The sequence below is a fragment of the Tiliqua scincoides genome, chromosome 4 (assembly GCF_035046505.1).
Source record: "Tiliqua scincoides isolate rTilSci1 chromosome 4, rTilSci1.hap2, whole genome shotgun sequence".
Classification (NCBI taxonomy): Eukaryota; Metazoa; Chordata; class Lepidosauria; order Squamata; family Scincidae; genus Tiliqua; species Tiliqua scincoides.
Window position 1 is genome coordinate 129573588 of NC_089824.1, and position 27490 is coordinate 129601077.

Here is a 27490-nt window from a genome sequence, read left to right on the forward strand (position 1 = left end):
AATTGAGCTGTTACTTACTTACATGGTGCAGTTAATTTACATTTTTAAAAGCTGCATAAAAGAGAAAAAAAGATCCTGCCCCGAGGTACTTACAATTCAGAGTTGTAAAGTTGAAAGAGAATAGAAAGGGGATGAGACAAAAGAGAGTAAGAAGGAATGAATAGAAGCAAGTGGCATTACATGTACTCCGAGCTTGTTTTGACAAAGCAAAGGCTTCCTAGGGAAGATGGGTTTATTAAAGGAAGCAAAAACAGATGACACCACACAGATGTTCACCACACAGGCACAAGCAGCAGCATGTTGCCTGTCTCTGTTGCAGGGCCAGGCCAAAGCTTCCTGGTGCCTGAGGCGGTGTGCAAAATGCTGCCCCCTTTTACTTGGTGATATGCTAGCTTCTCTTCCACATTCTGCTCTGTTCCTTTTCTTCCTTTCTGCAGACCAGGGAGTTGGAGGAGAAGTAGGAACAGTGGGTGGGTGGGTGCGTGCCCCCAGCCAATGTGCTGCCTGAGGTGACTGCCATAGTTGACCTCATGGATGGGCTGGCCTTGCTGTATGGGCTTCCATACTGTCTTTTGGTATAACTATACAGGTCGAGACCTGTTATTCGCAAGGGTTCCGTTCCAACAACTCAAGTGGATGGCAAAAAAACGCACTATAGCAAATCAATTTAAAAAACAAAGTTTCTGGGTGGGAGGTCCAAACCCAGTACCCAGCAGACACTGAGTCATGACCCATCATGTGGGTCATGACCCACAGTTTGCAAAACCCTGACCTAGAGATTATTCTGGCAGACTAGAGGTTTCTGCCATCATTTTTCAGAAGCATCTATATCTTTACTGCTTTTAACAATAGTAGTCAATGGGGCTTACTCCTGGGAACATGTGGGTAGAATTTCAGCCTAGGATTGTTAAAACTATTCCTACTTGATTATGTCCATTCATGACATCACTTCTGGCGGGTCCAGACAGATTCTCATTCTAAAAAGTGAGTCCTGGTGCTGAAAGTTTGAGAACCACTGCTCTAGGAAATTCTATTATTGTTATTATTTTTAGTCCCCATTCATATCCTTTTTTAAAATAGTCCAGTTCCACAGGGAATTTTGGAAGCTGTAATTTCCCTAGTACTGACCCTCCTAAGTACCCCATTTTTGGAACTCTGCTTTAAGAGAGAGAGAGAGAGAGAGAGAGAGAGAGAGAGAGAGAGTGTCAAGTGAGATTTTGTTGTTGCTGCTTTACTATTTAAAAAAACCCACAAATCTATGATTTTCTGATAGCAAAATGAAGCATGGAAATAAATGGTTTCTTCCCACTGTTATCCCATCATGCTTGTTCATATCCCCTGGTCCGTATCAACTCCTGTTCTAGCCCACATCATACAGAAATCGTTTTTTGGAGTGAGAGAAGCAAAACAGGTCCGTTGTTGCTCATTTATTGCTTCACATTCAAACTGTCAGGGTAACCTTGTGGACAGTTGCTGATAGCAGAGCACACCTCAAGGTATCTTGTGTCAGAAAGTGCTTTGCAACCTGGCAGGTGCTCTGTCATCCATCACTGGCGTTGGCTTCATGTCCCATACAGTTGAGTGAGTTCCAAACAGCAACTTTCCAGACCTTGGCAATTATCTGGGTGTAGCTTGAAAACTTACAACAGAATATAGTTTCCTTATTAACACATAAAGCCCAACACTAACACTAGCTCATCTAGTTAGAAGTATGTCTTGTTGAATTACTTCTAAGTCATGTACTTGTGACACAGCCTTGTGTACTTGTAAATCAGATAGGATTTAATGTAAGCCAAGGGTAATATAAAAAGTTTTGTAAGAAAACTGTGTTCTTCTTAGCTATTTTCCTTTTAAGCCACTAGGAGGCTGTAGAAATCCAGCTGTTTGGATTTTTTTTTGGATCATCAACAAAAAAGAAAAAAGATACATGTGATATTTAAATCTTCATTTTCCCCCTCAGTATTTATCTTAATATACTGCATCCTCCAATAAGAAACCATTTAGGGAGTATCTTTCTGTCAAGCAAAGTTGCCAGCTTGATACTTCCGTAATAGAACTGTGTTCAAGTTTTTGGAAATGAGCCCTTCATTAGTTGCTTTGCACTGTGCTCTTTAGCCAGGGTTAGCACTTGTGAACTAGATTGCATCCTAACAAAGCATTTCTCAAACTGTGGGTCAGGTCTCACTTGGTGGGTTGGGACCCAATTTCTAGTGGCTCCCACAGAGCCTCCAATGAAAACACGGAGATGGAAAGATCAGATAACCCTCAAGCCCCGGGGCTATTCAAAAATCAGATAACTGCTAACTGCCCTGCAAAGAGCTCAGCTCCTACAGTTTGCAAGCTTGTGTAAATATAGGGATAATAATGTTTGAGTGACTTTTTCAGTGCGTCTTTTTCCCCAAGTCTGACGGTGACAGGTAGCGGGGGCAGGTGAAGACTGGGTCACATAATTAAACCCCTCAAGCCTTGAGGCTAGTCATTAGGTCTGCCTCATTGCAAAAAATAGATTTTTTTTTTTTTTTGCAAAATGAATTTGCAAACTGATCGGAAATGGATCGGCTTGCAAATAAAAAAAAATATTACTTGTAAATTAATAAATAAAAATATTATTTCTTTTTAGATCACTGTTTTTCCAAGTCTTGTACATCTAAGTGGATCCCGATAGGACCCACCTAACTTTACAAGATTTACAATTAAAAAGTGGGTCCCGGTGCAAAAGGTTTGAGAACCACAGACCCAGCATATTCTGGTACAGGATACATTGTGACCTACCAAACTGAGCTATAAGTTCTTACCAAGACAAATGCAGTCTGATAGCTGTCAATAGGGCCACTTTGACTAGTTCAAGGGTGGCAAGTGAACCTCTGGGTGGCTTAGGTCCATCATTGCAGGAAATATGTCTTGATTTGTGACAACTGTACCTTCAGGCTGCAATCCTATAAGCATTTAGAAGTCCCATTGAGTTCAGTGGGGCTTATTTCTGAGTACATATGGATAGGATTGCTTTACACATTTCTGTCTTTATGCCCAAATCTTACTCAATTGCTTTGGTTATCTGTCTGCAGTGTAACAGGTGCAGAAACTTTACCATACCAGTGTAAATCCTCGCCATCAGTGGGGCCACTTTGACAAATTCAGTGGGGTGGCAAGTGAACTTGTGTGCAGCAGTACTCCTCAGCAATTATTTGCTACACAACAAAATGTGGGGCTTGGATGTTAGTGGATATGCACTGAATAGGATCATAAGAGGATCAGGTTGTTAGCTCATCTCTGTCTATTACAGCGTCTGTCTATCATAGGCAACTCTGAAATCATCATAGGCAGCAGTAAAAATGATTTTTCCCCCCTGAAGCTACAACTTTTACTGGAACTGACTTTTCCTACAACTAAAATAGTGCTTTGCTTTTCTTCTTACAGGGTGGTCCTGGTGCATCAGGTGCCAAAGGTGATAGTGGAGACCCAGGCCCTCAGGTGTGTTTCTATATTACGGTAAAGCACAGCAGTACAAAAAAAGTTACTTTAGGGCCAACTGCAAAAATGCTAACCTTAAGAGTTGTAGCTGCAGAGGTGGCAAGTCAGTGGCTGCAGCAATACCAGCTGGCCAGAGTGAGCCCATTAGATGTTGGAATTACATCTTCCAAAATACTGGAAGTACCTTTCTAAAGCCTTCTGGTGAATGGCTGGAGAGACTGGAAAGGCAGCGCATAGCCTGTCCGACCCTCAAAAGACATCTGGACATGACCAGTCAGTGGGGACACTCAAGCTCACCCTGGGGCGGCACAGAGGCCTGGACCGCCATTGTCTTAATGTACATTAAGGGGGTTACATGGAGACCAATTGGAGCTGAATAATTAAAAGGAATGTCTTTATGGTGCAGTTGATATCTCTTTAGTGGTTAACGTTAATGCATCTTGTTGCTTTCAGGGTCCTCGAGGTATACAAGGTCCACCTGGGCTTTCTGGAAAAGCTGGTAAAAGAGTAGGTATTGGATGCTTCAGGACAGTTCATGTTTGGCAAAAATGCACAGAATGAATTCCAGATTGACAGCAAATTTATTTTTGACATTTGTATTTTAAAGTGCAGATTATTTTTCCCCCTTTCTAGGGTCGTCCAGGTGCAGATGGAGCTAGAGGGATGCCGGGGGAACCTGGTGCAAAGGTTAGTAAATATATATTTGAAGGAATTTAGTGCTGGAACATTTTCAGGTATGTTTCAATTAGGAAGCAGCGATCTTTATTCCAAACACGACTGAACGTGGCTTTTAAGGTTGTGTTTGAAATTAATGGCTATGAATTTGTCATTGTGAAATACGATTTGGATACAGGCTATTTGAGAAACCGTCTTTTCTGTACAACAGTTTGTTCCCTCATGTCATCAGAGAAGGCCCTTTTACATTGTCTATTGAGGGGGAAGGGCAGTGGCAAGAAACAGGGTCTTCTCAGTAGTGGCACCAACTGTATGAAATTCCCACCCTCTCAATCTATGAACAGCTACCTAGTTAGAGGCTTTCCAGTAAGGCCTGAAGATATTTGATTTGACAAGCTTTCTGAGTTTTCGGCCTTTTTAAAAAGAACATCTGGATTTTACAGGTTCTGTCTTTTCTTATAAGGCGTTTGCTGTTGATCTGCTTTTGTGTTTTATTATAATTGTTTTAAGGTTGTTTTTAATGAGTTGCATATGTCTTTTTTTTTAGTTGTTTTAGTTGTGATTTTATGATTTTTTTTTTAGTTTTCTGCTTTTATGATCTTCTGTATGCTGCTTTGGGTCCCCATATGGGGAGAGAAGCAGGATAAAAATTCAGTAAATGAATGAATGAATATTTACATGTTTTTGCCCTTAATTTTTCAGACAGTAGGCCGAAGGAGCCATGGTCAGTGGCATTGGAGGAGGTTGGGTCACCTGTCAAGGTTTAGCTTCCCCTAGTCACTCCATAAGTGCATTGCACTTGATAAGATCCCTACATTTGATCTCTATACTGCTCCTGCGCTCCATGAGATCCCTGCACTTGCAAGTGCTGAAGGTTGTACCAATGACCAGAGTGGATCACTTTTTACCAACTCCTTCATAGTGGAAACACTGTTGCTAGTTCCATCCATCAAATTTAGCCTTCATGACCGTAATGTAATGTATTTATAGGAAATGTTGTGTATGGATCAGTTTAAGACAATTGAGTGTGAAACCTCTGTCATTTGTATAGTGATAATCAATCCCTACATGAAAACAGCTATGTGTGGAAGAATACTGATCCTTCTGTCTCACCCAATAGTCTTTGCTCACAAGACATTCATGCTCCAGACAGTAGTAATTTGTGGCCTGTGGTCATACAGAGGAGAGAAATAACTGGATAAATATTTGGGAAGCACACATGAGCCTCCTGTTACAAGTAATGGCTGAGTAACTGCAATGTGCACACACCCAAGAGCGAGCCAGTAACTGGAACCCATGCTGGGATGAATCACTATGTTTTTGCCTGATGGGCAGCCCAGTCCTAACCAGTGCAATGCAGTGGGGCTTGCATGGTTGTACTGCAACCTGTGTTCAAATTGAGCAGACTGGAGGTCTTCAGGGTAAGGCAACTGTCCTCAGGAAAAGCCCTAGCCACAGCAACAGGTCTACTCAGATCTGCGCCTGCTAATTCACTAGCACGGGTCTGAGTGGAGCCATGGCAGCAGATGTGGCCTGGTAAAAGAGATAGGATGCCAGCTCGGCCAGTCCCGCCTCCTTCCTGGGATCCAGTCCTTCCATCTCTGCCTCCTCCCTGTCCTCTCCCACCTCATTATATCCCCTCTAGCCCTCTCTCCACCTTTCCCCAGTCCCTGCACTGCTCAAAGCAGCTCTTACCTGTTCCACCTGGATCTGTCACCTGGATAACTCCCCTATCTTATGTGCTGTCACAATGAGCTTTAGGGCACATTTGTGACAGCTTGTTCCAGTGCAGCAGTCACTGCACTGGTGCAAGAGACTAGGAATGTGCAGTAGGTTCATTCTGGAGTTTTTTTTTAGTCCATAGCTATCCCCACAGAGCATGCAACAATAAGATTATGTGAGATTTATGAAGGTGTTAAACGGGGCTATCTCCGGTCACTGAATCTGGACCATAGTATATAGACCTTCAGTTCTGTACCAAATTTAGCTTTTAGGAGTATATATGTGCAGCTCCATGTACCATCCAGTTTCAGAGCAAAGGTATCCATCCCCAGAAAGTACACATTTATAGTGAGTATGTGCAATGTATCAATGCAACTGCAAATTGCTAACGCTGTGATATTTTTCCCCCCACTAGGGTGACAGAGGTTTTGATGGCCTCCCTGGTCTACCTGGTGAAAAAGGTCACAGGGTAAGAAGAAGATGCATGTTTGTCTGAAAACTCATTAAAGATATAGCGGCAGCAAAAATCACACCCAAAGCTGTTGTCCAAAGCAATTGCAATATTTTCACAGCCTAGTCAGTTTAATGCTTCCTGCGTGCTTGTGTTTGCATTCTTCCTGCCAGTTGGGCTGGAATATTTTCATTAAAGTTAGTGATACTACTCTGGAATGAATGCATGATGGCGATAGCTTAGATGTATTGCTCTCATATTCTGCAGATCTTCTGTACAGAAAATAAATAGGAATTCCAATAATAGGCTTCACTGTCAGTCATAATTTTACTTTGCTCACCTGAAGGATCAGTTGCAGAAACATTCTGTAGTTCGCTTCCATCAGTTCACACTCATCCAAAATAAACTCTGCTAGGGTTATACTGTGTTGGCAACCTTCAGTCTCGGAAGACTCTGGTATTGCGCTCTGAAAAGTGGTTCTGGAACAGCGTCTAGTGTGGCTGAAAAGGCCGATTCAGGAGTAACAATCCCTTCCACACTGGGAGCAAGTGTAGTCTGTCCCTGGTCTGTCTCACAGGCTATGGTCCTTCCTTCTTTGCCTCCTTGCCTCGGTCTGTTGGCCAAGTGTCTCTTCAAAATGGGAGAGGCCAGGCTGCACAGCCTGCCTCCAAGGGGGATGCTCAGAAGCCAAGGTTTCCCATCTGTTGAGTTCCAATCCTAAGGCCTTCAGATCCCTCTTGCAGATATCCTTGTATCGCAGCTGTGGTCTACCTGTAGGGCGCTTTCCCTGCACAAGTTCTCCATAGAGGAGATCCTTTGGGATCCAGCCATCGTCCATTCTCACGACATGACCAAGCCAACGCAGGCATCTCTGTTTCAGCAATTACTGTATAATTGTTCTTATTCCATTTTACTTTCTAACCACATGTTCATACTCCCTGTGAATTTATGCCACAATCCTTTATTCTCGCTTCTGCCCACAACTTCTCCAGTCAAATCATCTTCCTAGTTGGCATACTTTTTTGTAGAGTTCCACATTAGGCTCAGCTGAATCTCTAAGGTCCATATCCTAACCACTTTCCAACTCTGACATAGCTGTGCCAATGGAGCATGTGCTCCCCAACTGCATTTGGGGGTCAGACATGGAGTCCTCTTCAAGGTAAGGGAATACTTGTTAGCTCCCTTAGCTGCATTTCCCTTAGGTCAATGTTGGAAAGTTGGTTAGGATTGCGCCTTTAGACTCCTGAAAGGAATTTCTTTTCTTAGAAACTCTTCACACACTTTATGCAGAAATTGTTTTGCTGTGGTTGCCCCAAGGTTACACTGCTAATCACACTTCAAATATTTATTGTGGGTGTAATTATGGCAGATGCAATAAGTATGCAAAGTGTTTTACAGTACTAAATATCTACTTAGTCCAGCATTTCCCAAATTTACCATGGTCACGGCACCCTTCTCTTGCAGCAGCCCCTTCTGACTCTCCTGGGGCCTGCCATCTTTGATTGTGTAAGATCTTGCATAATCCAAGAAGGTGGCGCCTGGGAGAGCTGGGAAGGTTGGCATCACCATCTTGGATTATGTCCGCTGGGGACAACCTGTAGTACCCCTGTGAGTTTACATGGTTTGGAAACCACTGATTAGTCCATCCCTGCCTGGATCTGTGTCCAGGTCAGTACCGTTACCTAATTCTTTTTGTCTTAACTTGAGTATTGTTTGGTAAAAACCACAAGCATGTGACTACAGTAATTTAAGCCGAAAAGATTCATCTGAATTTGCATACTGCTTTTGATCTTGAGGTCAGTGGTTGACTTGGAATCAGGGTTTTGAAGAGCAGCAAGCAGAATGCATTTCTCTGTTGATTAGGTAAAGACAGAAGGCCTCTAGTATTTATGTTGAGCCAATGTGGACACTCCATACTGCCTGCCAATGCAGTAGCTGACGTTGCGCAATTTAGGGTGCAATCCTATTCTGCACTGGAACAGGCAAGCCGAGAGGCTTCCGCTGTATCCAGCACAGGATAGAGGCCCAAGGTGGCTCAGCCAGAGGTAAGGGAAAACTTTTCCCCTTACCTCCAGGTAAGGAACTTTGGCCCCTATGGGTCTCCTCAAACTTACATCACCTCCTGAGATGGCACAAGTCCGAGGAAAGCGGAGCAGCTGCTCCAAGCTCCCCGGGAACAGGGGTTGGGATCCAGCATAAGTGCTGGATCCCAGCCCCACCTCCCACTCCCCGTCTGCCCCCAGGGCTGCCCACTGCCCTCCCTCACCCCGCCCAGGAACTCCTCCTCCCTGCCTCCTCCCCGTCCACCCCAGAGCCTTGCATTGGCCCAGCTGGGCCAATGCAAGGCTCGCCGAGGAAGCCAGTCCAAAGGCATGTATAAGCCTCTGCAGGCCAGCACACCTCTGGCACTGGCCGGGCTTCTTCCCAAGGAGGCGCAAATGTGCTTTAGGGTACATTTGCGACCCTCCTGGGCCGGTGCAAAGGACTTGCGCCGGCCCAACTTGTTTTCTGCATTGCTCCCATATTTCTGTGTGGGTCTGAAGAGAACTTTGAGGCCAGAGCACGCACAGCCCCTGGCTATGGTAGCCAATTCTGCTACCATTCTATTCCCAGGGATGTTTTTCTTCCAACATGGTATAAAGCCATGATTGCAAGGAGGCCCTGTCTGAATCTCCAGGACTGTTTTCAGTAGTCATCTGAAATCTGGTGTTTGATGCTGATTCTTGGGGACCCCAGACCAATCTGAAGCATTTGGCAATCCTGTCTCTGTGGATTATCATGACCTCTAGCATGTACCTGATAATTTGACACAAAGAACTAATTTCTAAATTATGTAAGACATCAAGAATATGAACATGTATTACAGTTATGAAGAAGGAGTAAGGGAATATCAGGGAAAATTAGAGTTGAGTCAAAAACGTTTTCATCTACTTTCTAATATGTTCTCTCTATTGCTGAAGATTTTCTGTTTCTTAGAGTTTAGCACTCAACAGTTTTGTCAGCATTTTTAATAGTGCTACTAATACTGTCATTTTGATACAATTACCTAATGACTGTAAGAAATGTTGGTGTAAATCCAGCATACTGATTGCTAGGGGGACCTGTGTGATTTATGTGCTAGTGGTCACTGCTGCACTATTTGCTTCCATTGCATGGTTGGCGCAAAAGTATTTCATACCTATATCTTATCTCATTGGCTGCATAGAACCTTGTGATCATATTAAATGAAGTAATGTATCTGATGCAGTGTACCACTATACAGTGCCAAGTTCTCACAGAAAATGTTCAGATAGATAGATAGATAGATAGATAGATAGATAGATAGATAGATAGATAGATAGATAGATAGATAGATAGATAGATAGATAGCAAATTCTCGAGAGAGAGTGAGAAATATGGAGAGTGAGAAATGCCTACTGGGGGTGCTATACTGGATGAAACTCCAAATTATTCAGATGGAAATTAGTACAGGTGTGCCCCATTATCCACGGGGATTCTGTTTTGAAACCCCCTGGGATACCTGAAAGCATGGATACAGTTTAATGTCTGTCCCTGTGGTCTGGTCTCCAGAGGCAAGGGGAGTTTGAGCTCAGCAGAGGCCAAGGACGTCTGTCCCTGGCCTCTGCTGGCCTAGTCTGAACTGTATAGCTCCAAACATGTGACTCCTGGTTCAACTGAGAAACCGGAAGTGACTTTTTAATGCCTTATAAGGCATTGGGAGACACAGGGAGGCCATCAGGAGAGGGTGCACACAGGGCTGTTTGCATGGGGGGAGGGGTTGGACCCGACGCACAGATAACTGAATTTGTGAATATGGAATCAGCGGATATGAGGCCCCCTGTATTTTAATATGGTGATGGCTTGTAGTTGGCAAGCAGTTCTCCTCTCACAAAAGGATATTTTTTTCAGTGTGAAAAATTAGGCATGAATATAGTCAGTTCCCACTATCCGTGGATGTTAGGGTCCTGCATACCCTTGTGGGTCATGAATTTGCAGGCATGGAGCCATTGATTCTATGGGATCAATAAGGATCCATATCGGAGGCATAGTGGGAGGGGGGTTGTCTTACCTGCTGCCTCCTGAAGGTTGCCCAGTCATTAAAAGCTCTCCATGCTGGTCATGGGCACCATTTTGAATGTCCCTGCTGTGCACAAAAACTTCCTGTGTGTTCAGGGGCATTCAAAATGATGCATGCGCTCAATGGTAGAGAGCTTTGAAATGGCTGGGGAAAGCCTCAGAAGCTTTCCCTGGCCACATCAAAGCACTCCATACCGTTCACGGGCACAATTGTGAATGTCCCTACTGCCTCCGGAAGGGCTTTGCTGGCGAGCAGAGACTTTCCAGTGGCAGCAGGGATTATGGAAAGTGTAACCCATCTCATGAATGGTGCGAGGTGTCCACAGTCTTATCCCTCGCAGACAGGTGAATTTTGCATATGCTGATGGTTGACTTTATATTGTGCAGTATTGCTTTATTTTAAAATTAGAAGTTTCGGTAAGGTGCACCAAAAGATAAATATTATAAAAAGTGTTTGAAGTGGTATATACTTTATGGACAATCCTAGTGATGCTCCGTGCTACCGAATCTGTCCTTGAGGTCAGCACGAACATTTTTCAGAGGCACCATTTGAGCACCATGAAGCTCCAAACCTTTGAATACTAAAAGTGGTTTTGAAGATCAGATCAAGGATGTCATTGGCCAGCAGAGGGCACTGTACATTAACCACGAATGACATACTCCACAATATTGAATAGTAAACACCAACACACCAAACAATCTTTTTCCAAACTACTATGACTGACTTAGCAATTTTTGTGACTTTTAGGTGCATGATTAAAGCAGTTCTCTTTTTTGCTTTTTTGTCAAGGCCATGGCATGTGTATTATACAAATATGTAACCATTAACTATAGTACTTCACACTAAGGGATTCTGTCATATTCCCTTAGACTCATGATCCAGGTATTTTGAAACTGAGATCTTTCCATATACAAGAAGAGTGACAGTCAGGATTTCATTAAAGATTTCACAGAGATTTCAATTCAGTTAAAACACATCAATTACAGCCCTTTAGGTTCAAAACCTATTCACAATATAACACTTGGCACAGGATTAAAGTTTTTAAATATTTTTGGCAAAACATTTTATGACTGAGAAACAAGAATGAAATGTTTTTTACACAGTAGTCATATACTTTTATTAAAGTAACTGACGTTAATTCATTCATGGTGTACAATAAAGTATACTGTGCACAGTTTTTAAGTGAAAATCCACACTCAACAAGGTCCAGTTGTACATAATGAACTCCCAACTGAAAAGGGGTTCAATGCTTTTGGCTGATTGCCCATCAGCGAGATTTGGGAAAAGCGGTGACTGGGCTGATTGCACCTCAGCTTTGCCATACCTGTGATCTAAACTGCTAAGAGTGCCAGTTCTCTCTTTGGCACTAATTTAAAAAAGAGTGATGAACATAAAGTCCTAAGTTCTAGATATAAAGTGGTGTTCCCCCCCCCCCATCATACAACACCTTTTGATGCGCATGTGCCTGATCTGGAAGGGGAACTGCACAGGAAATCTGCTGGGATATATCTGCTGTGGCAAATAGTTTTCTTTATTGGATAAGGGTGATTGTTTAATTTCAGTTAGCTTTGATTTCCAAATTTATTTTTAAACCAAAATTTTAAAATTTTAAATGTAACCATGGTTAGGTATTTGATTTTTTGTTGGAGACAGACACACACACAAGCATGCATACATGTACCAGCCTCTAATGGTCTAGCTGCTAGTCTCTAGCACAGGGGTGTCCAAACTTTTTGGCAGATGGGTCATATCATCTCTCTGACATTGTGTCAAGGGCCAGGGAAAAAAGAATTAATTTACTTTTCAAATTTCAGTCACCCTTACAGTAAGAGCAGTTGCGTCAGACCAGCATGGGCTCCAGCAAGTCTCCAGAGGGCCACAGGCTCATTAGAGACTGGGGGCTCCCCACGAACCAGATTGGGAGTCCCCGATTGGCACAAATTGCCCCTGGGGTGAGGTTTGGGTACCCCTGCTCTAGCATGATACATCAAATAGAAAAACAAATAATGGAGGTATTTATGTATAGGAGCAGGAGTATTTGTGTATAGGAGCGTAATTCTCAATGGCTGAGGTCCTTGGGTCAAGAAGCATATTAATGCCCCACCAAACCAAAACACTGTCTACAATTATGCATCTCCTTATTTTTTTCTCATATAAATTAATGATTGTTCCCTCTTATGGGAAGATAAATACAGCATTTGGGAACACTCAAGGTGCAAAGGCTTTCTTTGAACGAAGCTATGAAGCCATAACATAGCAATGACTGTTGTGGTTTACTTAGGCTGATTTAGACATGCACGTACATAATTTAATTTCTTGTCATTATTCAGTACTTGATGACTAGCGGTTCAGTGCATGAACTGATTCTGTTGAAAAATATTATGTCTTAATGATGTTAGGTGTACCGAAAATTCTGTTTGCTGTGTTAGATCTTTGATGGCTCTTTCCTACATACATCATCTGATGTTGCGGTTATCAAGCGATGAAAATGAATGTTTTTGAGAAGTGCTAACCTATTCTGCTCATCTACAGTACAGCTCACATTTCTGTCAGCCAAGGAACAGGGCAATCAAGAATATGGAAAGATATGATTATGCAGTATTTAAAACATTACCCTGTTTGTATAAAATCTAAACACCAGATGCTACAAAATGACACAGGTTTAGGCAACTGATTTTAGCGTGCTTAAGCATGCCTCAGTATGTACTGGACTGTAGCCAAAAACTTTAAATCCCCATCTTGAATGGAAGCCTCTATAGATACAGGGCGTAGAGGCTTGTATCTATTTAGTAAAGATGTGTAGTGACATGTCAGTTGGATGAAACGATGTGATTAGTTTGCTTGGCTCCCACTTTCCTACTATATATGCATCAACACACAGTCATAACTCTTCTTGTACGCATGATTTTAACATGGTTTCTCTTGTCTTCAGGGAGATCGTGGACCACAAGGACCTCCTGGTGCTCATGGTGAAGATGGCATGAGAGTATGTTATTCATACAATTATCTCTTAGCACATACAGTAAAGTCTGAATGAAGTGTTTATTGCATATACTAACCCTTTTATTTTGTTAACACCAGGGAGAAGATGGAGAGGTTGGACCAAGAGGCCTCCCAGGTGAAGCTGTAAGTGAAATGCTGTTAGTGTTCTACTCACAGTGTGCACTTTTGAAAAGGAAGACCTCTTGAAGGTGTTAGGATTTGTTGGCTGAAAGCTATAACTTACCACATTTTCCTGTTGTAATTAATTTGTAGTGTCTAGAATGTATTCTCAACAATTTAGACTGGTTCACGCAGATCTAAAGATGTGTAGACTCCTTACAGGATGGGGTATATATAGGAGTTCATCTCAGTCTTGTGTGAACCCTTCAGCCCATATGGAACTTTAAACACCTGCTTATATGTATAGATTTGTATGTGTGCATACCCCAACCGCATGGGTTTCCCTCCTTTTTGTGGTGTATGGATTCTGTACTTTGACAAACTGTTGTCAAAATGATGTTTTCACACAGGCTTGCCTTAATTCAATTGATTTGCAATAGAAGCTACTCTTTCTATACCCCTTTTTGCCTTTTAAAATCTGTCCACTAGGTCACAAACAGGGTGTAGAAGAGAATTGTAAGTGAGGTCTACAAAGGCTTCCACTGACAAGGCTCAGTATGTTGTTTGTGTGTAGTTTCCAGTGGCACATCCTTCTACACCTGTAAGGAGAAAGCAAAAAGGGAAAGACTCTGTGGCCCAATCTTCCTTAAGATTTCATGGTCCGTTCCTCATTCCAGATGTTGGAGTGAGACCGGGTGGGAATGTGGGTTGAATTTGGTTGGAGAGCTGGCAGGATGAGACTATAGAACTGTTCAATACGTGGCATTATTGCCTGGGTTCCAGGTAACTTCTGTAGATCAACCTTCTTCCATGTGCATTGTGATCTAAAGACTTATTTAGATTTATTTTTTTCACCAGGGTCAGCGAGGATTACTAGGCCCAAGAGGAACTCCGGGCTCACCTGGACAACCTGTATGTATTCAGTAAAGAAATGCAATACCTTATATTTTGAATTTTTCACAAAATGCAGCTCTGACAAGTACTGTTTTTGCTGTCTTCTTTAATATAGGGGATCCCAGGTGTTGATGGTCCACCGGGTCCAAAAGGAAATTTGGTAGGTAGATCAAATTCAGGTTTCAAAGACACTTAAAACTAAATAATCATTTACACTCACTTGTTTAAAAACTTCAGTATCTTGAAACTAATTGATGATCCTTGTGAAGTAAAAGATTTGTCTGAAATCTAATGCTCATATACAGCTGGATAACACACACACACAAAAAAAAACACACCTTGCTTTAAAGTTGTCCTCTAGCTTTTGTGGATTGCTCAGGGGCGTAAACAAGGGTAGAAAATTATTGGCCCCTGATGAATGCAGTTTCAAGTTTAGGGCCCAATCCTATACATCCTTAGTGCCAACGCTGAACTCCACTGTTGGCGTTGGGTGTCGCAAACATACCATAAGGCATATCCATGACATCTGGAGAGGAGAGGCCACTAGTGCTGAGCCAGCACCAGTTCGCACTGAGCCTCAGCACTGCATGAAGGGCCAGCCAGCGCTCCAGCAGCGCTGGTTGACAGTAAGTAGTTTTGAAGTGAGAGGAGGGTGGGGGGAGGAGGCAATGGGAGGGGGGTGGGACCAGTGGAGCTCTGCTTCGCCTGATCCCGTCCACCATGTCACGCTGGAAAGCCTGACACAGAGTCTCTCAAGTCTGTGCTGGCAAAATAGCCAGTGCAGGCTTGAGAAGCCTCATTGAGGGGCATGGGGCTTTACCCAGGGGAAGGGGATAAAAGTTCCTTTCCCCCCGAGAAGACCTCCGGCAGCCTCAGTGCTGCCGCTGGATGCAGCAGTAGCCATTTTGGCGCCACTGCACCCAGCAGAGCCACTGGGTTCATGATTGGGCTGCCCATCAGGAAAGAAAACTCACACAGAACAGCAAATGAAATCACATTTGCTAGACTTATGAAAGTGGCAGGGAATTATATTGACAGGAAAAGTATCCCACTGCATTTGCCCAAAACGTATATTCTCTCTGTGTATTCTTTGCACAACAGGGACCTCAAGGGGAACCAGGACCTCCTGGTCAACAAGGAATTCCAGGCCCACAAGTAAGTGCTTAGCAATTATGAATTCCCCCCTTTTCACTGAAGAAACTGTTCAATTTATACAGAACCAGGAGAGTACTGATGATGGGAGCTTTTCCCCTCAGTGAGCTTATTTTGCTTGTAGGCTTTAATAAAATTATCCTGAAAGTGTTACCACTGAAAGTGAAAGTGAAATTTTCAACCAAGTTTGGAGAGGTTATTTGGAGAGGTTATTTTTCTTACTTTTTGGGAGAAAAAAAAATGACTCATTCAGAGCTTCCTGAATGCCAACAAGGACAGCCACACCTTCAGGAGGCTTCTGAACTGGATCATATTACATATTCACTGCCAGCAGAAGAGCCTGTGTAAAATCTCACAGAAACCTCCTGATCAATCTGGTTCTCTTTTTTTAAAGGAACTTTTTCAATCAACCTAATGAGGCATTTAAATAGTGAAAAGATCTCTCTTGTTTTCTTTGGTATCTTATGCTCTGGGTTCTTGTTCGCAGGGGCTTCCAGGTCCTCAAGGTCCAATCGGAGTTCCTGGTGAAAAGGTAAGCCTTAGCCTATCGCTGGACAGCCTGTGGATCTGGTATCAACTCTCCGATACGTATTTGTATGGTTAAAAAACTTCACTGCCATTAGCTTCTTTCAAATAGGAGCTGTGAGTTCTCTTGGATACACCTGCTCTCTGCCTAAGACCTGGCATTAGAAATACTTTGGACTTCTTTCATAAGTCATACAAAATGTGACTTCAGTGGAGGAATTATGTACCACAGAAGCAGTTATTAATTCACCGAGTCCCACATTTGCTCTTATTTGTACGTACTGATGCATTGATCAATTAAATACAGTTGTAAGCCCATTCTTCCTTTAGAATGCCCTGAGCAGCTTATGTAGGCCTCGCAATGGTCTCCTTTATCAGCATAGGTGGCACCAGAGGTTGGCCAGATGGATCAGTCATCAGGGATCATGAGGCCTTTGGAGGTGTAGCCCACAGAATGCACCAACTCCTAATCCAGTTTTTCCAGGCTTTGAAAGGGTATGGGGTGAGAGAAAGAGCTACCAGTAACTTCTCTTCACTCTGTGACCCCTTTGATTTCCACCTCTGTGAAGATAACCCCCACCCTTGGAGGAGGGGGCCCACAGCACTCATGAGACCTGGAGCTACTCCTGGAACTCAGAACCTATTAGGTCCACTTACTTTGGCAGTTTTTCTATGCAAAAATGTTATCTGCTTCAAATCTTGGTCATGTCGCCATAACATTTTGAACTATATTAGCTTTTTCTCTTTTGCTACCTTCTGGTTTTTTGTTGTTGTTGTTGTTCTTCATTATTTTTTTCTCACCTCCATTGTATGGGGACAGGGATTTGGAAAATTTACTAGAAAACACAATGCACATATTTTTGACACACAACAATGCTATTCCAGGAAGTTTGTAGACTGCAGAAACAGATACTTCCCGCAATCTATCATGAGACTAAAAAAGTGCCTTTCAGCTGTCAAATATTCAGGGCCATGGAATGGGCTTTGTGCCAGTTTATCTGGAATAACAGTTTCAGGCATGTTGGCAATTTTCTAAATTTGAAATATCAGTTTTAAGTTCAGTGTCTGAATTGCTAAAAAGTAAAAAGGAGATAATTTCTCACAGGGCTCTCTCTCTCTCTCTCTCTCTCTCTCTCACACACACACACACACACACACACACACACACACACACACAGAGAGAGAGAGAGAGAGAGAGAGAGAGAGAGAGAGAGAGAGAGGCTTCTCTAAATACACCTCATGAGTTTGCTCTGAAGTGAGACTTGAACCTGGTGCATTCTGTCCATGTCTGTATTTTAGTTCAGAGCTACACTTTACCCAGGCTTCGTGCACTAGAGAGGACACTCTGTTCCAGAACCACCATTCAGAGCTTGATACTATAGTCTTCTGAGACTGAAGGATGCCAACTAACACTTTATAGGCATTACATGGTAGTATGTCACCTTCCTCCACTGTAAGTTTTGTAAGACAAAGTAAAAGGTATGATTTCATGACCATGGGGTCATTTGGAGAGTCCTTATTCAGGGTAGGGTGTCTCTCTCACAACCTGATCCTATTGGGCTGCCATGCCCGTGGAATGTATTTTTCACCAGTGCCAGCTGCCGAACTGAGCCATAACCTACAGAAGCTGCTGGCACGCTGGTGGAAGGGTTGGAGCCTTCCCACACACATTGGTGAACCTTGGGAGGCCTGCCAGAGAGGGAAGCCCAACACAGGAGATGGGTGGGGAGTTGGAAGAACAGAGCAGAGAAGGACAGAATGGGAAGGAGATTGGGTGGGGGCAAATTGGGTCCAGGAGGGGGGCATGTTTGTCAGTGCATGCCAAATTCAAACCCCTTTCCTGTGTCTGATCCACCTCCACAGATCAATTCAGACTAGCACCAGCAATTGAGCTGGCACAGATCCAAGTTGACCCATAGCTGCTGTTACGGTTTACTCAGTCACACAAATGTCCCCATACTCTGAGAAGAAACATCACCACACAGGAAGTTAGGTAGGATTGGGCTGCTACTATAATAGCTACTAGTCGTGATGGCTGCACTCTACCTCTAGGTTCAGTGGCAATTTGCCTCTGAATATCTATGATTGGGGAATAATAGCAGGTACCTTCAGTTGCTCATGGTTTTCCTAGAGACATCTTATCAGCTACTGTGGGGAACAGGATGCTGAGCTAGGTGTACCTTTGGTCTAATATCCCTCAGGGTTTTCTATGTTCTTATGGGCCTATGCTTGTCTCCAGACACCTGCAAGCAGACCAAACCTTCCCGCTTTTGCTGTTAGTTGCAATAAATATGGAAAATTTGGAGACAGGTTTTTCTCTAGGCATATATCTTCAGTAGTCCATACTTATATTCATGTATTCATTCATTTTAATTTCAAGGACTGCTGTCTCCAGTCTCCTCAGGAGAATTTTATTAGCATTCATACTTTTGCATAGCTCTCCGTGTGGGGGAATATTTGATTTCTAAAAGTTATGTTCTGTCTTCTTATAATTACAAATGGCTCTCAGAATAAAGTTTCTTTTATGTGTTGAAGGGCAAATCAAGACAGCAGACTGTCGCCAACCCTGAGCTCCACAGTTAGCTGTGTTAAAATATCACGGGTTTTTTGGTAGAATCCCCCTTTCTCACATTGTTCCTATGTGTTAGAACACATGCAGACAGATCTACATACTGGAGATCACAGATGGTATGGCTGTGTGTGTCAACTGTATGTGTGTGTGATCACAGACGGTATGTCTGTGTGTGTCACACTGTATATGTGTGTGTGTTTCTGTGTGTGTATGTATGTATATATGTATACACACACACACACACACACACACACACACACACACACACACACACACACACACACACACACACACACAGGGTGACCCAAAAGTAGGTGGACAGTAAATGATAACATTTATTCCACCTACTGTCCACTTACTTTTGGGTCACCCTGTGTGTGTGTGTGTGTGTGTGTGTGTGTGTGTACAGGTGGAGCCTCATTATTTGCAAGGGTTCCATTCCTGGAACCCAAACGAATACCAAATTATATATATCCGGGGATATATAATTTATATAAACATAAATATCTCTTAAATAAATATAAATCTATATAAATCTCTTTATATATATACATATATACACTTACATATATACACTTACTAGTTTATATATATAAAAATATAAATCTCTCTTTTATATATATAACACACACACTTACTGGTATATATATATATACTGGTATATATATGCCAGTGAATATATAAGCTGCTCAAAACAATAAAGGGAACACTTAAACAACACATCCGAAATCTGAATGAACGAAATATTCCTATTAAATGCTTTGTTCCTGACATAGTTGAATGTGCTGACAACAAAATCACACAACAATCATCAATGGAAATCACATTTATTAACCCGTGGAGGTCTGGGTTTGGTGTCATACTCAAAATTGAAGTGGAAAAACACACTACAGACTGATCCAACTTCGTTGTAATGTCCATACAGCAAGTCAAAATGAGGCTCAGTAGTGTGTGTGGCCTCCACGTGCCTGTATGACCTCCCTACAACACCTGGGCATGCTCCTGATGAGGTGGCGGATAGTCTCCTGAGGGATCGCCTCCCAGACCTGGACTAAAGCATCCGCCAACTCCTGGACAGTCTGTGGTGCAACTTGGCGCTGGTGGATGGAGCGAGACATGATGTCCCAGATGTGCTCAATTGGATTCAGGTCTGGGGAATGGGCGGGCCAGTCCATAGCATCAATGCCTTCATCTTTCAGGAACTGCTGACACACTGCAGCCACATGAGGGCTAGCATTGACTTGCATTAGGAGGAACCCAGGGCCAACCACGCCAGCATATGGTCTCACAAGGGGTCTGAGGATCTCATCTCAGTACCTAATGGCAGTCAGGCTACCTCTGGCGAGCACATGGAGGGCTGTGCGGCCCCCCCAAAGAAATGCCACCCCACACCATTACTGACCCACTGCCAAACCGGTCATGCTGGAGGATGTTGCAGGCAGCAGAACGTTCTCCCTGCCGTCTCCAGACTCTGTCACGTCTGTCACATGTGCTCAATGTGAACCTGCTTTCATCTGTGAAGAGCACAGGGCGCCAGTGGCGAGGTTGCCAATCTTGGTGTTCTCTGGCAAATGCCAAACGTCCTGCACGGTGTCGGGCTGTCAGCACAACCCCCACCTCATGCTACCACTAGAGTGACAACACCGCCAGCATTCAAAGGTCACCCAAACATCAGCCAGAAAGCACAGGGACTGCGAAGTGGTCTGTGGTCACCACCTGCAGAACCACTCCTTTATTGGGGGTGTCTTGTTACTTGCCTATGATTTCCACCTGTTGTCTACTCCATTTGTGCAACAGCATGTGAACTTGATTGTTAATCGGTGTGGCTTCCTAGGTGGACAGTTTGATTTCACAGAAGTGTGATTGACTTGGAGTGATGTGTTGTTTAAGTGTTCCCTTTATTGTTTTGAGCAGTATACAGAGAGACAGAGAGAGGGAGAAAGATCACTGCTTGAACTGGCATTGGATTCTTCTCAGTTTTACATGAGTAATCCAAACCAGTGTAGAAGTAAGCATTGAACAGGTAGGAAGCAGTGAGCATAGTTCTCATTTATATGTTTGGAAAATGTCCAAGGAGGTCCTGTGCAGACGCTTTAAAAAAAGGGACCTCTAAAAAAGAGAGGGAAATTGGTAAAAAAGAAAATGAAAGGAAAAGTCAGGAGGACCAATTCTCTCCTGAGCGCATGGAGATTAGTTAAAGTCACAGTAACACAAGCTCAACAGGAGTATGTACCACTAAGGGTGCAATCCTAACCCCTTATGTCAGTGCTTTCCAGCACTGACATAAGGGCAATGCAGCCTGGAGGTAAGGGAACAAACATTCCCTTACTTTGAGGAGACCTCCATGAGTACCACCCAACTGCAGGATGCAGCACATGTCCCATTGGCACCGATATGCCAGTGCTGGAAAGCACTGTCATAAGGGGTTAGGATTGTGCCCTAAGTAGGACAAGTCCCACCAGATCCAGGAAAAGGCCAGCATGGCTCATTAGTGGAGTTGAGGAAGCTATAAAAGACAATAAGACTTCCTTCAGAAGAATTATTCCTGGAGGTATTTCCCAAATAAGAAGAAAAAGGATTCTAGCAAAAGTCATGTAAGCTAACAAGAAGGAATGCAAAAAAAAAGAATAGAAGTGCATGGCTAAAAGTATCAAGAATTTTTTTATTTTATTTTCCAAAAACAAATATAAACAAACACACATAACACATAACACACAAAAACAACACCACTACACACACAAAAAAGGGGTGCAGGAAATCATATATCATTATCGTATATCACTACAACTAATAAATCATTACGTATCTTAATCAATTTTGTCTTCTAAATTTACCTCTTAATATCATTTTTCATTCATCCTTCATGTATTATATATCAAATATAATATATATGTAATACAATCATCTAAATGCCCTATCATATATTTCTAAAACTTCATTTTCAACCAAGCATAAAAAGATTTCCATTGCTCAATTTGTGTTGCTTTTCGTTATTAATCCAAAATTTCTGAACGCCTGTCCATTGCCTCATTATTTTCTCTTATTAATTCATCTTTCATTAATATTTTAAAATCCTTCCAATATCTAACATATAAAATCCTCACTACAGTTGAAATCATAATAACTAAATACATTGTTTTCTTTATAACATCTAAAACAATATTAAACAAATAATCCAGGTTTCAGCGATATAAATTCGACAATCTCTTGTATTACATTTCTTACCATTCTCCAATAGATTTGCATTTTTTTCATATTTCCACCATATGTTCCTTCCACACATTTACACTTCCAACAAATACTTGATATATTCTGTTTCATTTTTACCAGTTTTTTGGTGTCATATACCATCTATAAAACATTTTATATATCTTTAAAATTTGTTGTTCTAATAAGTTTTATATCAGACTTCTAGATCTGTTCCCATTGATCTATTGTGATATTATGGTCTATATTTCATGCCCATTTTATCATACATTATTTTTTCGTACGTCTCAAATAAAAACATATACATTTTTTAAAATATATTTTTCTTTTGTTTCTAGCAATAGTCTATCAAATGGCGTCTATTCCATATAGAAACCTTCTTATTTTTCTCTCCTGAATCTTGAATCTAATTAGAGGTGTGTCCACCAGCCTGTCTCCACACCTTCTCTTGACACTTCTTCTTTTTTCACTTCTTCCTCACTCTCCATGGAACATGTTTCAGAATTCTAGCTTTATTGTCATCCACTGTCCATTTCTTTTCCTGTGAAACTTTCAGTAATTTATCTCTGTAAAAGTATCTTTTCTTAGCCTGCTAAAACTGATCCTGATTTTTTTTCACATGGAAAGAATAACATGTGAAATTGTTTCACTATTTCCTCTACAACTATCTTTGCAGCTGCTATTTTGTATTTCTGTCTTTACTACTGTTATGGCACCATGCCCTGTTTTATTTTCCTGTCCCTGTTGTATCCATCCTTGAGTTATCCAAGTTAATTAGCAATCCTGTGATAGGCGATACAATGCTACATTCCCATTCAGAGTTTGCGTACAATTGCAGTTAGTGTGAGGGCAATGATTCTGGGACTAATCACATAACTCACTAATACCAGATTACTTGGTTGCCTTTCCTCTAACACTTAATTCCCCAGTGATCCCCAGTAATTAGACAGTGATTACCAAAGAAGGGATGTGCTTTTGACATTAATGAAGATTATCATGAAAAGTACACCCCCTTGGGCTCATCCCTCCTCTTTATAACATCCTCCTACAGATTAAGGAGAGTAAAAGAGGGCTTGTTCTGAAAGCCAGATTTGTAAAACTGCCCAGCTGTTTTATTATTTTGTGGTTCTGTGATTCTTGTCAGTTTTATCTGTATGGATTTTATGACTAAATGTTAGCCACTTTGATGTATCTGTTACATGTGGTGAATATCAACATTCACATTTAAATGTTGACGCTCCCATGGGAGAAAATGTGAATATCCATACTAGGGTATTTGCATGCTGGATAATTGTGTCCTGGTCAAGTGCGCCCCTGTCATTGGTGACCCTGGACATTTGCATTCATTTTTTTTTTCTTCTGTCCCTGTCATTTGCATCATACTATAACTGGGCAACAATCAAACCATAGCTGGGCAAAAAAACTTATGTCATATATCCTAAGCCTCTTATCCCAGTTCTAATTCTGACTCTAACGCTATATTTGTGTTTTAAAAATAAAAATTACATCTACAATAATATAAATGCACATATGTTGGGACCTAAATGTCAGGAACACAAAAAAGAATAGTAACAAATGCCCAATGCCAGGACACCTTTGACTGGAACACAATTGTCCAGGACCAATGGTCCTGTCACTGTGAATATCTAAGAACTCTGAGATTCACTGGTGTGTATCTAATCACCTTATAGTGCAATCCTAAGCATATCTGCTTAGAAGTTAGCTCTACTGAATTCAGTGAGATTTACATCCAGGTACGTTGTACAGGTTGAGTCTCGTTATTCACGAGGATTCCTTCCCAGAACTCATGTGGGTGGCAAAAATTGCATTAAAGCAAATCCATTTAAAAAACAGTCCATTTGCAAGGCGATTTAAAAACAGCCTTGCTGACCTTTGTGATGTAAGGCAGAGTCATTAGGCAGTCAAGCCATCAATCAGTATCTCTCCAGCCGCTTAGAAAGTCTTCACTCTGAGCCAGCAACCTCTCCTTTAACCCAGAGCACAGCGCTGGGAAAGAATGTGAAGTGATTATCTTTCTTTCACATGCTCGGGGGGGGGGGTAGGGAAGAGTCACTTACCTTGGAGTGATACTGTTCTAAGTGCCTGGAGAGAGAGAACAATTGATGGATTGTCAGCTGGCTGCTTTCTCTCACATCAATGAGGCTATTGTTAAATGACATTTTTCCTTTAATTTAAAGGGCCCTTGTCATTGTGTTGAGATAAAACCATGGATGAAAAATCATTAGATAATTAGGTTATACCTGTCTAGAATTGCAGACTAAGGACCCAATCCTGTTGACTCGCTGTGCTGTCAGAATGCATGTTCTGGTGGTCAGTGTGCTTTGCATTGGTTGCAAAACACGACCCACCATTTTGCACAGCTGGATCGCCCCATTTCCTTCTTACTACTACATTTTGTTCTTCACAAATAATCTTCTGCCTGCAGACATTTGCAGCCTGAAGTGCCTTATCTGTTGATTGGTTTCTCAAAAGTGTTCCTTCATCTCTTCACAGGGACCACAGGGCAAGCCTGGCCTTGCTGGACTTCCTGGTGCTGATGGCCCGCCTGTAAGTAGTATAAGATAGTCTTTTTTGTATTTTTTTTTTAAAGAAAAATCACTTTGCAGCTTCATGCTCAAAAAATTGTAAAACATATCCAGTTTCATTATTTGATGGAGGACTTGATCTGTGCTTCTCATCTAGGGCTTTCAGCTTCAAAAAGAGCCACTGAAATGGCAGATGAGTAATTGCAGCGACGCTGAAATAAAAAAGCATTTAGATGTCTAACCTGGTTGGTCTAGTACAGATTTAAAGGATGGGAAAATGAGCATGGTGGAAACATTAGGAGAGAATGGGTTTTTTTCAGTTAAGCATGAATCCTTTTCGGTTGGTAAGCTGTTTCCCTCTGATTCCCTTGGAGCATTTCAACATGCTTAGGTTTCAACATGCTTAGGTTTATTCCAAAATGAAAATAATAAAATTAGGAATGAGTAAACTCTTGTTAGTCTAAACCAGTGGTTCTCACACTCTCTGGTAGAGATTGAGAGCCTGTAAATCCTTACGCAGGTGGGAGGGAGGCAGTTGGGGTGGGGAGGAAGGCAGCGACGTGATGCCCAGCATCGCACTGCGGTGGAAGGGTGCAGGAGCGCGCTTCCACTCAACCCCACTTGCTGCAGCCTCCCAAGGGTCGGAGGAGCCTGGCACCAGCCTCAACAAGGCTCTCCATGCAGTGCAGACCCCTGCAGAACATGATCGTGACCACTTCCTGTTTCTCAATTGCAAAACCGGAAGTGGTTGTAATCGCGTTCTGCAGGGGTCTGTGCTGTGTGGATAGCCTTACTGAGGCTTGTGCTGGGCTCCTCTGACCCCTGGGAGGCTGCTGCAGGTGGGTGTGAGTGGGAGCGTGCCCCACCCTGTTAAGAGTCATGATTCAGCAGATTGTGTCTCTACCTTCCCCTCTCCCCGCCCCTTAAGGGGGCAGAGCCCAGGGCTCTCAGACTGGGGCGTCATGACACCCCAGTTTGAGAACCATTGGTCTAAACAAAGAACTGTGTGGCACCTTAATGAAAAGCCTTTTTTTCATAAGCTTTTGTGGACAGGAGCTCACTTCATTAGGAGGCCTGCGCTGACTCAGCGCAAGATTAGGTTTGTGCTACAAGAGACTGAGCTTTGACTCAGGACTTCCATGGTTCAGATCTCATCTTTACCATGAGTATTCTAGGTAGCCTATTAGACTTTGAGCCACTTCCTTTGAGCCACAGCTCTCCTGTCCGTAATATGGGGTTAATGACACTTAATTACTATGTAGTGTTGTTACACCCCTGCTAATTGGGTAAGAGGCACTTTTTCAAGTGAGTGCTCCTTTTTTTTTAGCAGGGGGAGAGTAACTGGCCCACCTTACCCCAGCACTGTCTGTTCTAGTGGCTGTCTGCTAGTATTCATTTGCATCTTTTTAGATTGTGAGCCCTTTTGGGACAGGGAGCCATTTAGTTATTTGATTTTTCTCTGTAAACCGCTTTGTGAACTTTTAGTTGAAAAGCGGTATATAAATACTGTTAATAATTAATAAATACATGAAGACAATATATCTGAAGTGCTTCACACGCTCAGCAAGTGTTATACCAAGTGATAACCTTGGAAGGACAGGAGAAGTGATACCAAGACAGGGAGTAAAGAAATGAGCCAAATGAATTGAGAAGGCATCCCCAGGCAGCTGTGAGTGCTCGGGTCACAGAACAAAACTAATGATTACTCTGGTATTTTGAAGATGGCTATATGGACAACAAAACTCAAGATTAATTGTAGTCGTTAACTGCATGTGGATTTAGCCCAGCCAGGAAAAAAGACCCTTCTGCCTATTGATTTGCACATGCTATAAAATATTTCCATTACTGTTTGCTTTCATTTTGTTGTGTCATAACTTTAATGGTGTGCTTAGTGTAATGTTCGGTGACAGATAAAACTAATCAATTCACATTTTCCAGAGAAAATGCATTGAGCGAAGACACAATATTCAGTGTTTTATGTGTTCCTGCATTTTTTTCCCCCCAGAGTGATTCAGACCTAAAACAAAACAGTGACTTCTTTTGCTTTCAATAGTGATTCACATTTCCGAGGAAAGTCACTGCAGAAACATAACATTATCAATATGATTAGGTTTATTGATTGATTGATTTCTCCATAACTCTTTCAAGAGGCTTTAAAGTAGGATTCTGAGGGTTCTGTGTACATGTTGTAGAAATCCAATGCATGTCTTAAAATGCAACTAGACATTGCCAAAAATAGCAGCATCTCATCTCCTCTTTCCATTTTTCCTGCTAATATCCAGTAATACAAAATGCATGATGTAATGTCATTCTCGGCAGAATGGTTCCGATAGCAAGCAGGAGGGACTGCTTACATGGCATGCTGCGGCACCTGCAAGACTTACCATTCTGCCCCTCTCCAGTAGCTACGCTACTGTGCAAGGTGATGACATTGCAGATTGTTCCTCTTTTGCTGGACATAATGCAGGAGGAGGAGGGAGAACCATGGGAGTGCTCCTTTTGGCACCAGCTATGTGCGTACCAGAATGACTCGTGCAAGGATGTCTAGTCTTATCTTCCCATTATGCGCAAGAATCTTTGCCAAGCTGTGCTGTAACATGGTCTAGAGTGGGGACTGTATATCTTGTTCTTAGGCGCATTCATGTCTACTTCCAGGCTCTCTTTGTTTTTAAACTATTTTTGTACTATAATCTGAATGTATTTACACTACATTCAGAGAAAGTACTTATTGTAATATTGTCTTATCTCTTTTTACACCCTAACCAATTACAGTCCCTAGGGTTTCCTGGGAAGAGAGGATTTCTATTAGACCAGTTTAGATCTGTAATGTGGATAAGTCCATCCTCTTTAAAACAATTGAGTGTGAAAAAATATATATATGTACTGTGTATCCAGTCAAATATGTCTGTATAATAATATATAGTTCATATACTAAGTGGACTTCCCCCCCCCCCCTATATATTTTGTAAATAGGGCCATCCAGGCAAAGAAGGACAATCTGGAGACAAAGGTGCATTGGTATGTTTTATGCTTTTTCTCCATAAACGTGTATTATTCTCATTGTGCATAGGATCAAATATCTGGCAAGATTCTTC

At 42.2% G+C, this 27490-nt stretch overlaps 1 protein-coding gene across 1 annotated transcript in view; it reads left to right on the forward strand.

Moving 5' to 3' along the window:
- COL11A1 (collagen type XI alpha 1 chain) overlaps positions 1-27490 on the forward strand; it is a 284888-nt gene that overhangs the window by 131100 nt on the left and 126298 nt on the right. Inside the window, exons 15-26 of the mRNA XM_066624556.1 lie at positions 3418-3471; positions 3925-3978; positions 4105-4158; positions 6284-6337; positions 13330-13383; positions 13479-13523; positions 14358-14411; positions 14509-14553; positions 15495-15548; positions 16033-16077; positions 24364-24417; positions 27369-27413. Coding sequence (XP_066480653.1) covers positions 3418-3471; positions 3925-3978; positions 4105-4158; positions 6284-6337; positions 13330-13383; positions 13479-13523; positions 14358-14411; positions 14509-14553; positions 15495-15548; positions 16033-16077; positions 24364-24417; positions 27369-27413 — 612 coding nt within the window. The remainder of the gene's footprint in view (positions 1-3417; positions 3472-3924; positions 3979-4104; positions 4159-6283; positions 6338-13329; positions 13384-13478; positions 13524-14357; positions 14412-14508; positions 14554-15494; positions 15549-16032; positions 16078-24363; positions 24418-27368; positions 27414-27490) is intronic.